The sequence below is a fragment of the Glycine soja genome, chromosome 6, assembly GCF_004193775.1.
Source record: "Glycine soja cultivar W05 chromosome 6, ASM419377v2, whole genome shotgun sequence".
Classification (NCBI taxonomy): Eukaryota; Viridiplantae; Streptophyta; class Magnoliopsida; order Fabales; family Fabaceae; genus Glycine; species Glycine soja.
The window spans coordinates 36,750,151-36,764,719 of NC_041007.1; the positions used below are offsets into that span (position 1 = coordinate 36,750,151).

At 35.3% G+C, this 14,569-nt stretch overlaps 1 protein-coding gene across 1 annotated transcript; it reads left to right on the forward strand.

The window, feature by feature from the left end:
• Positions 1–4,680: 4,680 nt before the first annotated feature.
• LOC114416181 (keratin, type I cytoskeletal 9-like) lies at positions 4,681–5,845 on the forward strand. The gene has a single exon (XM_028381050.1). It carries the CDS (start codon positions 4,681–4,683, stop codon positions 5,575–5,577), a length of 897 nt encoding a protein of 298 aa, XP_028236851.1. The 3' UTR covers positions 5,578–5,845.
• Positions 5,846–14,569: the final 8,724 nt, after the last annotated feature.

A 14,569-nucleotide genomic window follows, 5' to 3' on the forward strand; every position in this document is an offset into this window, starting at 1 on the left:
TTAGGCCCGCAGACCGGCCCGTTTGACTCACGGACCCCATGAGGCGGGGGCTAGGGGTGAGAATAGGTCAGGCCAGGCCAGGCTTTAAAAGGCCTGAGCCTAGCCTACGATTAATTTTTGAGGCCTGAGCCTGACCTATAGCCTATCAAAGGCTTTTATTTTGGCTCGGCCTGACCTTTATAAAAGTCTAGCCTGGCCAGGTAGCCTATTTAAAAGCCTATTTAAAAGTCTTCTTCACATTAAATCTTTAATATTCCTAGTTGTTTTTACCAAAAAATAAATAAATAACACACCTTCTATAATAGACTAAACACAGAATGTTAATTACCTCTATCAAAAAGCTTGAAGTGAAAAGGATATGATTTTTGTTTGGTTAGGAATGTAATAGGAAAGTTAAAAAAATAAAGAAACCTGATAGAAAAAAGATATGATTATAGGAACTTAATAGAATATGATAGGATATGATTTTTGTATAGGAACTTATGATAGGATATGATTTTTGTTTGGTTAGGAACGTAATAGGAAAGTTAAAAAAAAAACCTAATAGAAAAAGGATATGATTTTTGTATAGGAATGTAATAGGATATGATAGGATATGATTTTTGTATAGCAACGTAATAGGATATGATAGGATATAATTTTTATTTGCTCTAGAATACAAGAACGTAATAAAAGAAAAAAGAAACCTAATAGGGATAGAAAAAGGAACTGTTAATAGAAATATAAAAACTAATAAAAATAATGAGAAATATAAAGGAACATCTGACTCACACCTTGTAATTAAAATTTTACTTAATTATAGGAATGGAATCTGCTAGTTTTTTAAAAAATAATATATATATATATATATATATATATATATATATATATATATAGGCCGGCCTATCAGGCTTATAAGGCTTTTTAATAAGCCTAAGCTTGGTCTATTTAATTTAATAGACTTTTAAAAAAGTCTGAGCCTAGTCTTTTAATTAAATAGGTCAGGCCAGGCCAGGCTTTATGTAGGCCAGGTCGTAGGCCCCTGTAGGCCGGCTTAGCCTATTCTCACCCCTAGCGGGGACGAACCAATTTATTTGGTTTGTGTAAGAAGCGGGGCAGATTGGCCCGGTCCGCTGCCAATGCAGATTTATGCGGGCGGGCCTTACGCGGGGCAGGCCGGCCCGCTTACCCACCCCTAGATAAAAGACAATAAGAAGATTATTCATATAAGATAGAAGAGAACACTGCCTTATTACTGGATCCATATAACCAATTTATGTATTATGTCATGTACGTAAACAAAAAAAAAAACTGAAAACATGATAAAGTGATGCACACTGATACACAAAACATAAACACATGACAATAGCTTACATAAGCCATAACCTTGTATCTAATCGTAAAGACCCTTCTTCTTTCTTTTTTTTAATAAAAAAAACTACATGCACAAAAACTTCGTCAAATATATATCACAAGCAACATAAATAGAAGCTATCAAGAAGAGAAGTCGTGCACAAAACCAAAAATGATACCAAAAAAATACACTCAAATTTGAATCAAATATCCAATATGACAATATCTTAATTTATCGACAATTAATATGTGTTGTTAAAAAAAAAGAATTCATATAACCAAAACAATTTAGGTATAATTAGAATCAAGTAACTTTAAATTTTAATAATCTAACAGTAATGATGGTTCTAATACCACTTGTTGGAATTTTAGGGGATCCTTATAAAATACTAATAACCACCAGGAATACATTATGTTAGATTATCAAGAGGAGTTATGAAGAATACTTGGATCCATAATGATTGATCAAACAAACACAGCGGAATCTGGACAATAGTCACGAACAATTGGTTTAATGACATTCTTTAACCAAATCACCTTATTCCTTATGAGACTGTCGTTTTCTCTTCAGATGATGAGAAGAGAAATTGTTTCTTGATTTGGTATGTTAGGAACCATAATCGTGCCTTAGGTTTTAAATATATTAGGATTCTCATTATTCCCTAACGGGCCAAACTGATTTCTGCTGATCAAGTCCATATCAATTTTCTATTTAGGTTTAATAAGTTCACTAAATTAGATCACTTATATCAAACTCATCTAAATGCAGATAACAAATATAAATGACAGTATAATACGTAGTCCATATTAATTAATTATGAATTATAAAATTTCTAACATTAGATACAATGTATGAGATCATAAGTTTTAATAGTGCGGCCATTTTTAGAGTATAAACCAATTCATTATAATGGTTTTCTTTTCTGTTAACCATGTAAATTGCATTCTTTTTTTCATATTATACATCAAGTTCTCTGACTTACTGATAATTGCTTCTCCCTTTTCTGTTTTATTTGTAAATATCATTGTCTAATAAGTTCCTTACCACATTTTCCAAAGGAGAGAAAGAAAAGGGCTCTTAGTTATGTACTTTACAGTTTTGCACAAAACAGTTTAATTTGTCCACCCTAATGTTCACTTGTTCTGTATGTAAAGCATGCTTAAAAACAATTAGAAAAATGATGATGCCTCTGTTGTTTTTTTTCCTTTCATTTTTTTAATATTTGAAAATTGAAAAAGATAACATAAGGTGTTTATAAGACACCCCAAGTAGTGTTACAATCACAAAATGTTCCTTCCAACCCTTACAACATGGTTAAAGAATCTAGTTATCTATCTATCAATTGTGCTAGAATTTGTTAGTGTGTCTGATTTTCATTTGAAACCCACTTAAGCATCTTATTTCCTGGTTGGAAGAGTATGCTTTTGTATTATTTTGAATTCAACTTTTTTTTTCTTTTACTCTGATTGGAGTTGTAAGCTGGATTACATCATGAAAAAAGAAAAAACTAGAAACTTAAAATTGATAGATCTGCAAAAAAAAAACCAAAAAAGAGAAAAATTAAATAACTAAGTATACAAACCAGATTTGATCGATTGCATATATATTTAAAGATGATGATTAAAGAAGTTGAATAAAATGATGGTTTAATTGTAAATTTTATCACTCAAATTTTATTGTTTTGTAAATTTTATTATTCAAAGTTTTCAATTCTTATGCATTTTATCACCTTTAATGAAAGATGAATGATTGACTTTTGACATCAATTGTAATTATAACCAATGTAAAAATGCGACTTTTTACGTCCGTTATAATCACAACCAATGTATATAGATATTTTTCTACATCGATTATTACTATAGTGTACAAAAATTTATAAAAATAACCTTTTATATCATTTTGTTACCAATATGATGGTTAAAATGCAAAAGAAAATGGATGATAAAATTTATAAAATATTACAATTTGGATGATAAAATTCGTGAAAATAAACTTGAGTGATAAAATCTATGAAATTATGAAAGTTGAATTGTAAAATTCATAAAATAAACCTTGAGTGTGATAAAATTTATAAAAAAATAAAAATTTAATGATAAAATTTACAATTAAATATAAAATAAACAAACTTCAATTAAGTTGGATAGCAGTTAGGGTGTTACCTATCATGAAAATGAACACCTTCCTCTTGATTGACTTTATTGATGCGTTTGATCTTAACTCTATGACAATGCAGGAGATTTTAATTTTTTCTACGCTTTATTGGAATGTCTACAATGTTTTAAAAAGACCACTAAAATATATTAATTTGTGCTCTTGATAATATTGTCTTTGCAGTAGTTAATTTTATTTTTTTTGGATGAAAAGGATTAGCACTGAAATATTTCAATGCTTTTGTGCAATTTTCAATCACTTCTCATAATTACACATTGCAGTGGTCATGATGCAGTAATTACTAATCTCAAGTAACTGTTTATTGGGTAGTGAAGGAAATTGTAGAAGCTAAGCATCATATATACAATCATTGCAATTAATGGTTAGAAGGTGTTCACTTGGGGATCCAAATAGAGCTAAGTTTTACAGTACTCTTATCTGTGAATGTCTATGCTATGACTGCAAACTACTTTTGTGAAACCAAAAATTTATGGTAGCATATGCTGATGCATACGATTTTCTAGAAGTTATATACTCTTATATAGTTTGGTTTTACCTACAATATAAGTTTTGTCACTTCAAATGTGTATACTGTGTTGTATAATAACATTTTATCAGTTAATAATATGTTTCTAACTTTCTATGAAGAACTCAATTCTTAATTAAAGCTACAAATTACTAAAATGATGACTTCGTTTTTTGTGATACTAATTCTTTCGGTTTGTATGACAGTACTCATGTTCTGTGCCTATTAGAAATATGACATGAAAGTATATATTTTTCCTTGATAGTTATTTATCCATCTCTAACAAAACAGAACATCGAGCTTATACTTCCAAGTGTTAAATTTATTGTAAATATATTAGTCAACGTAGATAAATAGCTTCCTATTTTATAGCCTTCTGTTAAGCGTATGTTTTGGGATATTGCTTCCTATTTTATAGCCTTCTGTTAAGCGTATGTTTTGGGATATTGATTCCTAGTTTGTAGCCTTCGGTTAAGCTTTTTATTAGGCATATACATTGTATATATTCTGAGGAAATCAAGGTGAATGGCAACGAGAATATTCCTGATATTTTACATGGTATCAATTTGCCTAGGGTTTTTCTTTCTTTGTCTTTCGCTTGCCCTAGCTCTGTGTTCCTTGCCCGTTGTCTTCCTCAATCTCCCTTTCCTCTCTTTGTTCTCTTCTCTCAATGGCTACCAACAAATCTTCTTTTCATCCGGCTCTTGCCGTATCAAACATGAGGAATCATGTTTCCATTGTTCTTGAAATGGAAAACGTTCAATATTCGACGTGGGCAGAACTCTTCAAGATTCACGCATGCTCAACCAAGGTGCTTGATCATATCATACCTCCGGCCAACGGCACGGGGACGGTTCCTTCTACCGAGGAAGAGAGGGAGCTATGGTCAACTTTGGATGCCACGGTTCTTTCGTGGATTTATGCTACCATTTCTAGTGACTTACTGCACACCATTATTGAGCCCGACTCAACGGCTATGGAGGCTTGGGATAAATTATGTGATATATTCCAAGATAATCAACATTCTCGTGCCGTTGCCTTGGAGCAAGAATTCTCCGCCACTTCTATGGAGAATTTCCCAAATGTTTCCTCTTATTGTCAACGTCTCAAATCTCTAGCAGATCAACTGAAGAACGTTGGGGCTCCGGTGTCTGATAGTCGACTGGTATTGCAATTGGTTGGGGGTCTTACACAACCGTACCGTGGAGTGGGTACGTTGATCCGTCAAAGCAACCCCCTTCCTCCCTTTTACAAGGCTCGTTCCATGCTCACTCTTGAGGAGGCCGGGATGGCAAAGGAAGCAGCCACTGAGTCTGCTATGATCGCCTCTTCGATTAATGATGGGTCCCCACAACCTACGAAATCAGGACATTCGAAGGGAAAAAATGGTGCGCAACATTCTGGTGGCGGACGGCGCAACAATGGGGGAGGTCTGAAGAATGCAGGTTCTGGTGGTGGCTGGAACTCGACCGGCGGTAAAGGCGGTGGTCGGGGGCAGTCCTCAGGTGGCCACGGTGAAACCACTCCTCCGCAATGGCAGCAGCAACAACCATTTCCATGGGGATGATATAATCCGACCTGGCCTATTCTTCCTTGTCCATTCCCAAATCAAGGATGGGCCCGACCCAATACTCCTCAATAGCGCCAGGCAGGTTTGCTCGGCCCAAAACCGCCTCAGCAGGCCTATGTACATCAAGTAGCATCTCCTAATCCTCATGGACAGTTTGGTTCGTACGCTCCAACCGATATCGAGGCAGCAATGCACACCATGTCCCTTAACCAACCTGACCCGTCATGGTACATGGACATCGGTGCTACATCTCACATGACTTCCTCTACCGGTAATCTCTCGTCTTATTTTAATTAATTTGAGCAATCATCCTAATACTAATATTATTGTTGGTATTGGTCACACGATTCCAATTCTTGGCTATGGTCACACGAATTTGTCTTCCCCATGTCAATCCCTCTCCCTTAACAATGTTCTTCATGCTCCTAAACTGATTAAAAATCTTGTTTCTGTTAGAAAGTTTAGAAAAGATAATTCAATACCCGTCATGGTACATGGACATCGGTGCTACATCTCACATGACTTCCTTTACTGATAATCTCTTGTCTTATTTTAATTTGAGCAATCATCCTAATCCTAATATTATTGTTGGTAATGGTCACACGATTCCAATTCTTGGCTATGGTCACATGAATTTGTCTTCCCCATGTCAATCCCTCTCCCTTAACAATGTTCTTCATGCTCCTAAACTGATTAAAAATCTCATTTCTGTTAGAAAGTTTTCAAAGTATATTTGCCGGCCAAACCTTTTCCCTGCATATAGTCCAATAATATAGCGTAAATTTCTATTTTTTTCTTTTTGATTTTACAGGGAAGGGATTGGTAGTCCTTTACACATGGTTGGGTATTAATAACTTGCTTTACTTTATATTTTTATCACCAGGTTCCATATTTGCTACAAAATGAAATATTACACAGTAATCCTATTTGATTGGTAGTCCTTTACACATGGTTGGGTATTAATAACTTGCTTTACTTTATATTTTTATCACCAGGTTCCATTTGCTACAAAATGAAATATTACACAGTAATCCTATTTAACAGTATCTCACTTGATATTGAGATAAGTTTGTTTTACCTTTTCTTCAATCTTATAAAATATTATTTTAATATGTTGTTGTGTTTTCTTTTATATATAGTTTAAATTAACAGCTAAGTTACAATGAACTGAAATTAATTTATAGTTGATAATAGTCCTCATTATCTGAGATTTGAGAGTGGTGTTAGTGTGCATGTTAGTCACTCGGAATAGTTGCCATGGGATGGGGGTAAGGATGCATGTACCCCCTTTCGTGTAGATATTACTTCACTTAATTAATACTTCTTTCGTGCAACTTTGTCTTTGTACCATTTTTTTTAAAATCAAAGCATGCGCAGAGTTGAAAACCATAACCATTTTTTGTAACTTTGTATGTTTTAGTGAATTCAGTAATTCTTAGTTGGTTTTGATTTATGATTTTATACGAGTGACTTGTGACTTAGCTGCATACCATTTAGTTTGAATGGGTTTGGCGGGTTAATTTTGGTTGAAATTAATTTTGTAGTAATATGATTAAGATATTTTTATTATAAATTTAGTAATAAAACTATAAATTTTGTAACATAATACAACAGTTATTTATGCTCAACATCAATTATGGTCTATCATCGATTTCTTGACATAAAATCAAATATACAAATATTTACTTAAAATTACTATTTATTGATGATTAATTTCTTTTGAAAAATTTAATTAATTATTGTGAAGTTTTTTTTCTGTTAATCATATTTTTTTTATAGAGATTTTATTCTAAGGAATAAAATTTAATTCACTTTGAACCAACATGTTAGAACATATTACTATGTATGATAAAAAAATTAATTTTTTAATAATTATTTTGAAAATGACAATAATTTCTATTGATTGGTAATGTAATATCAAAATTAAACTCAAATTTTAAACCAATCCTTTACGAAGATAAGAGGAAGCCTCATTATTATGGGATCCTTTCTCACTGCCTGCCACTTGGTTCCTATTTGATTTACTCTATATATGTTACCTTTTGCATGATGGCAGCAATTTTTTTATGTAAAAAGAAATGCCATGAAATCAGACGGAAGCCACTTAACGAAATTGGAGGTTGCGCTTTTTCATAAAGGTTCTTAGAAACCTCTCTTCGTGGCTAAAATTTTAATTAGCATTTTAAGCTATTAGAATTTCTACTATGCATTGTTTTTGTTGAAAGTAGTGTAGTTTAAATGTAATTGTCCAATTTTGTTAGTATGTGAAATGTATTAGAGGTTAGGCATAATAGTTGGGTTGTTAACTAACTATGGTTAAGCCTTACTTAGTGTATAAAAACAACATGTAAACCCTGGTCATGTGTGTGTGATTTTTTGGCGCTTAATTCCTATTTTCCAGAAGTTACTATTTTTTGTTATTCACTTTTTTTCTCCCTTGTTCAATCATTTCCAAAATACTAACAAGAAATCTGGATCCTTTCCAACAATTGGTATCAGAGCTATATGATCCACGGTGGCGTACGACGATGAACAATGGCGATGTTGAAGAACAACGACCAAATCTCAGCAAAACTACCAATCTTTGATGGAACCAACTATGAGAGGTGGACGATAGAGATGAAGGTGGTATTCAGATATCAAGGCGTGCTTGATATCATAAGCACCGGCGTCACACCATTAGAGATGAATCCCATGAAGGCACACAAGGTAACTCACCGTGAACAGATGAAGAAAGATGATAAAGCAACCTTTCTAATTCATCAATGCGTGGATTCAAATGTCCTAGAGAAAATCATTGACTATGAGACAACCAAAGAAGCATGGGATGTGTTGGCTACAACTTACGCCAGTGACAAGCAAACCAAGAAGGTGAGATTGATGGCACTCCAGCATCAACTGGGTTTGCTTCAGATGGAATCAAACGAAACGGTGGCACAATTCGTAAATAGGTTGGTGATTCTTGCAAACCAAATGAAGAGTTGTGGTGAGGTGGTGACCGATTCGATGAAGGTTGAAAAGGTACTCACTGGCTTAACACCAAACTTTGATCATATTGTCTCTGCAATTGAACAATCAAAGGACCTAGAAATGTTGAAATTGGAGCAATTACTGGGTTCTTTGGAAGCACATGAGTTAAAGATGAAGAATAGAGAAGGTATCAAGAAAGAGGAGAAGGATTTCGAGAAAGCCTTATTTGTTAAAAATCAGAAGAAAGGTGGTGGTGATTCTTGGAAGAATAAGAAAGGGAAAGGCAAGTGGAAGTATAGCAAACAAGAAAACAGTGGTTCTAAAAGTGAGAATCAAAAGAAAGAAGGAGAAAACAATGGAAAGGGAAAGAAGAAATCAAAGGAGCACATTCACTGTTATAACTGTCAAAAGTATGGCCATTATGCAGATGAGTGCAATAATCCTAAAGTGCCTAGGAAGAGGGGTGAAGAAGCACAACTCGCGCATGACTCTGATGATGAAGAAGTAGTGTTGTTAATGGTCATTGTTGACAGTGAAACAGGCAATGAGGAATAGTGGTATTTGGACACTAGTTGTTCAAACCATATGAAAGGACATAAAAATTGGTTCTATGAAATTGATGAAATAGTGAAAAGAAGCATCAAATTTGGTGATGGCAGCTCAGTAATGGCTAAAGGAATTGGCAAGGTGGCCATAAGAAGAGATGGGAGCAAGGTGACTATCAGTGATGTCCTATATGTTCCTAACATGGAAAGCAATCTGCTAAGCTTGGGACAATTGCTAGAGAAAGGATTCTCAATGCATATGGAAGGTGAACACATGGAAGTAGCTGATTCTAATGGGAAATGTGTCTTGGAAGTTGCTGTGTCTATGAACAGAACATTCAAGGTGGGTGTGAGCACCATTGAGCAGAAGCATCTTCCACATGATTTTTGGGCAGAGGCAGTATCCACAACTACTCACATCTTGAATAGATGTCCTACAAAGAGGCTTGACAGTTTGACACCAGAAGAAGCTTGGAGTGGACTCAAGCCTAGTGTGAAACACTTCAAGGTATTTGGCTCACTCTGTTACAGGCATGTGCCTGAATAGAATAGAAGAAAACTAGACTCAAGGGCTCAAACCACGATCTTGGTAGGTTATCACAGTATTTGAGCCTATAAAATTTTTGATCCCTTGAGCAAGAAAATTGTGATAAGTAATGATGTGATTATGGATGAGACAAAGGAATGGGACTAGAACATTGGTATGGAAAGACAAACCAATGAAACAATAGAAGTTGAATTGGGAGAAGAAGAAATACAGGATGAAGTTCAGATTGACAATGAGCAATATGTGAATGATGAGCAAAATGTGAATAATGGGCCAGATGTGATTGGGGTTGTACCTTTGAGAAGGTCACTAAGACAGATATCTCCACCAGTGAGGTTTCAAGACTATGATGTCTTCCCTGATACTGCTATCAATGTTAATGGTGAGTTGATGAACTTAGTGTTGTTAGTAGAAGCAGAACCAATTTCACTTGAAGAGACACTAGCTAGTCCACATTGGAGAAAGGCCATGGAAGAAGAATTGAGATCAATTCAGAAAAACAACACTTGGGAAATGGTGAATTTACCAAGTAATAAGAAAGCCATAGAAGTGAAGTGGATTTTCAAAACCAAAGTTAATCCATCTGGTGAAATTGCCAAGTATAAGGCAAGGCTATTTGTAAAAGGTTTCTTGCAAAAGCCTGGTCTTGATTTCAATGAAGTATATGCCCCTGTAGCTAGAATTGAAACTGTGAAACTCATAGTTGCAATTGCTAGCATGAGGAAATGGACAGTGAGTCAGCTAGATGTGAAGTCTGCTTTTCTCAATGGTCCATTAGAAGAAGAATTATACACAAGGCAACCACCTGGCTATGAGAAGATAGGCATGGAAGATAGGGTAATGAAGCTGAACAAAGCCCTATATCGCTTAAAGCAAGCTCCACGAGCCTGGAATAAGAGGATTGATGGATTTCTGCAGAAGCAAAAGTTTCTGAAATGCACCACTAAACATGGAGTGTACTTGAAGGACTGTGGAGTAACTGGTGTAGTGATGCTATGCTTGTATGTGAATGATCTTCTTGTCACTGGTGATAGCAAACAGGAGATTGACAGGTTTAAAAAGGAAATGATGGATGAATTTGAAATGACTGATATAGGCAGAATAGCTTATTTCCTAGGTATAGAATTTGTGACAACTAAGAGTGTCATATTCCTTCACCAAAAGAAATATGCAACTGATATATTGAAAAGGTTCAACATGCTTGATTGCAATTCTGCTACTACTCCTTGTGAACCAGGAATAAAACTGTCTACTGGTGAAGACACAAACTTGGTTGATTCAACACTATATAGGCAACTCATTGGCTCATTGAGATATTTGTGTAATTCTAGGCTAGATATCACCTATGGAGTTGGCTTGGTTAGTAGATTCATGAAGAAACCTTGCAAGGATCATCTACTTGCAGCTAAGAGAATTCTTAGATATATGAAGGGCACACTAGAATGTGGAATTCTGTTTCCTGCAGCAAAAGAAAATTCTGAGATAGAAATTGTTGGCTACACAGATGCAGATTGGAGTGGAGATGTTGGTGATAGAAAGAGCACATCCGGGTACATGTTCATGCTTGGAAATGCTCCTATATCATGGTGTTCAAAGAAACAAGATGTGGTGGCATTATCTAGTTGTGAAGTTGAGTATATCTCAGCTGCTTTTGGTGCAAGCCAAACCCTCTGGCTAGGAATGTTACTGGAAGAGCTTAACATCAAGTGTAGTAATGTAATGAAGCTCATGATTGATAACAAATAAGCCATAGACCTTGCTAAACATCCAATAGCTCATGGATGCAATAAGCATATAGAAGTAAAATATCATTTTCTTTGTGACCAAGTTAACAAGAATAAACTAGCGCTTGAGTATAGCAAAACTGAGGAGCAGTGTGCAGATATGTTAACCAAAGCTTTGAAGCCTAAGAGACTAGAAGAAATGAAGAACAAAATTGGGATGCACAAATTGACAAATTTGAATTAAGGTGGTGTATTAAAAGTAGTGTAATTCAAATGTAATTATCCAATTTTGTTAGTTTGTGAAATGCATTAGAGGTTAGCCATAATAATTGGGTTGTTAACTAACTGTGGTTAAGCCTTACTTAGTGTATAAAAACAACATGTAAACCCTGGTCATGTGTGTGTGATTTTTTGGCGCTTAATTCCTGTTTTCCAAAAGTTTTTATTTTCTGTTATTCACTTTCTTTCTCCCTTGTTCAATCTTTTCCAAAATACTACCAAGAAATCTTGATCCTTTCCAACAGTTTTACTCTTAGAATCTTCAGATTATCTTTTGTGACAAACTTATGCAAATTGCAAAGTCTCCAAATCTTCGGACGACATTTACTAACAAATCTATTGGCAAAGTCCAATTTTGGTGGGGAATTCCACCTACATAACTTCAAAATGATCGCTCTATTTTGTTTGTTTATTTTTTTTTCTTCCCTGATATTATATTGCATATTTTCTATTTTTTATATGGATATGTTTATCGTAACTTTCTATTGAATCCCAAATACAAGATAACCACATGTTCACATTTTAATGAAATCTAATGAGGCGATGATAAAAGTAATGGAAAATAGCATAAAGATGTTTGACCCTTTTCTTACAACATTTTGAATTCTCTGATATATTATATGTTTAATCCATTTTTAATTTTATGGGAACTTTTATTTTATGGAATCATCTTGTATTCCAAGAAAGATAAAGATATTTATTCTCATATTTATTAGGAAGTTATCAAAAAATATTCTTGATTATCTTTTATTTTTAAGAAAATTGTATTTTCCATGTTGACATAATTTTTAGGTTTAATTATCTTTTTCATACTTGTAAATCAACACTTTTTCATTTTTGTCTTTTGCAAATTTATTTCTTTTATTTTAATCTTTACAAAATGTATTTATTTTATTTCCGTTTTTAAAATACTTTATATAACACTTTTTTTCACTCTTTAAAACTTTTTTTAATGTTCAATGTGCTATCTAAAATACCTTAAGGGTAAAAAATAAAACAAACATATTTTATAAAATTAAAATAAAAAAATTTAAATGGATGAAAATGAAAAAAAAATTATAAAAATAGAAAATATATTTAAGCTGAGTTTTATTTATTCTAATGGGACAAAAAAATTATATTACCATGAGGATATGACAATTTATTTTTTAATTTCACCGTAACTTTCATTTTTACTTTTAATTTTATTACTAAAATATATATTTTTTCCTATAAATATAAAAAAATATTTAAAATTTGTGGTGGTAAAATTTTTTATGAGATAAAATTAAAATATATTATTTTTTATTCAACTTAAGTTCAGATGACTGTGCAAATAAACTGATCCATTAATCAATTAGATGCCAACACATCATGACACAACCCTATCTCTTCTTCCTTTCTCAGCCAACATCGTTTCTCTCAACCACCATCGCACAACCTCTATCATCAATTACCTGAGGAACAACCTTGACGCCGATGGTGATTCTGATCATGACACTGTCGATTTATGGCTCCACTTACTCGGAAACCCTGAAGATTGGCGAAGGCCTAGGTCACACCAGGATCGGGGTCCCGCACAACGCGGATTGGACCAAGGGTGGTTGTGCATTGTTCTGAGTCCTGGGGTGGCGGTGTGGTTGCGCTACTGGTGGTGTAGGGTGGTGGCGCAACAACAGAGAGATGTAGGGGTGTCGCGGTGATCTGATGTTGATGGTGGGAGAGCGTGATAGATTGATACGGCCCTAAGCTACTTGAAGAAGATAAAAGGAGAGTAAAATGAGAGATATGTTTTCTGATATCCATTTATCTATTTTCTTATTACATTTATAACATTTGAAGCTAACTAAATTCTAACTGAATTTCCTCCTCAACTAACTAACAAAATGCTATAACAGATTCTGGAAAGTTCTACAAGCATACGAGACTCAGGGACTAGAGCTTTGATGCCACAAGCGTTTACACGAAGTCTTGTAGGTACGCTGGTTTCTTACTCCCTCTCTTAGGCCTGGTTGTATTTTCTGTGGTATGGGCTGAGTGTTGGTCTATTGTAGTATTACTATCAACACCCCCTGTGTCGAAAATGACCTTGTCCTCAAGGTTATGAAGAACGCACAGCTCGTCCCATGGTTCCCAAGAGGCCTCTTCAAGAGGTAGGCCGTCCCATTGGACCAATACAAGTTTAACTGGCGGGGACGTCGAAGGATCCAGATTCCAGTCCAGGATGGCGAATGGATGAACAATGGGGTGGTTATCGATGGAGTGTTTAGGGAGAGTTGCCGGCGAAACTGGAGTGGGACCATGGTGTGGCTTCAAGAGAGACACGTGGAAGACAAGGTGGATGCGCGAAGAGGCTGGCAAGAGTAGTTTATAGGCTACTTGGCCAAAGCGCTTCGTTATCTGAAAATGATCGTAAAATCGCTTGGCCAGCTTGGTGTATGTCGGGGCTATCGACGTCTGCCGATACAGTCGAAGGCAAACGTACACCCAATCTCCCACCGCGAAAGAAACATCACGGCGGTGTTTATCGGTAACGGCCTTCATGAGTTCCTGAGCCCGTTGAAGACGGCGTGTTAATTGGGCATGAATGTGAATCCTAGTGGTGAGCAGTGAGTCAACAACGTCATTGGGTGATTGACCCTGGAGATATTGGACCAGCGTAGGTGGTGGTTTACCATAAACTGCTTCGAACGGAGACATCCCGGTGCCAGAATGGATGGACGTGTTATACGACCATTCGGCGAGGTGAAGGAAATGATACCACCATGACGGGTGTTGATGAACATAAGCGCGGAGGTACTGTTCGAGTGTGCGATTGAGCACCTCCGTCTACCCGTCGGTCTGCGGATGGTAGGCGGTGCTCATGTGGAGCTTGGTACTGCCTAACCGAAAGAGCTTGCGCCAAAAATTGCTGACAAAGATAGGATCTCTGTCAGACACCAAGT

Coding starts and splice junctions, on each gene's coding strand:
- LOC114416181 (XM_028381050.1), top strand. CDS start 4,681: ATGGCTACCAACAAATCTTCTTTTCATCCGGCTCTTGCCGTATCAAAC.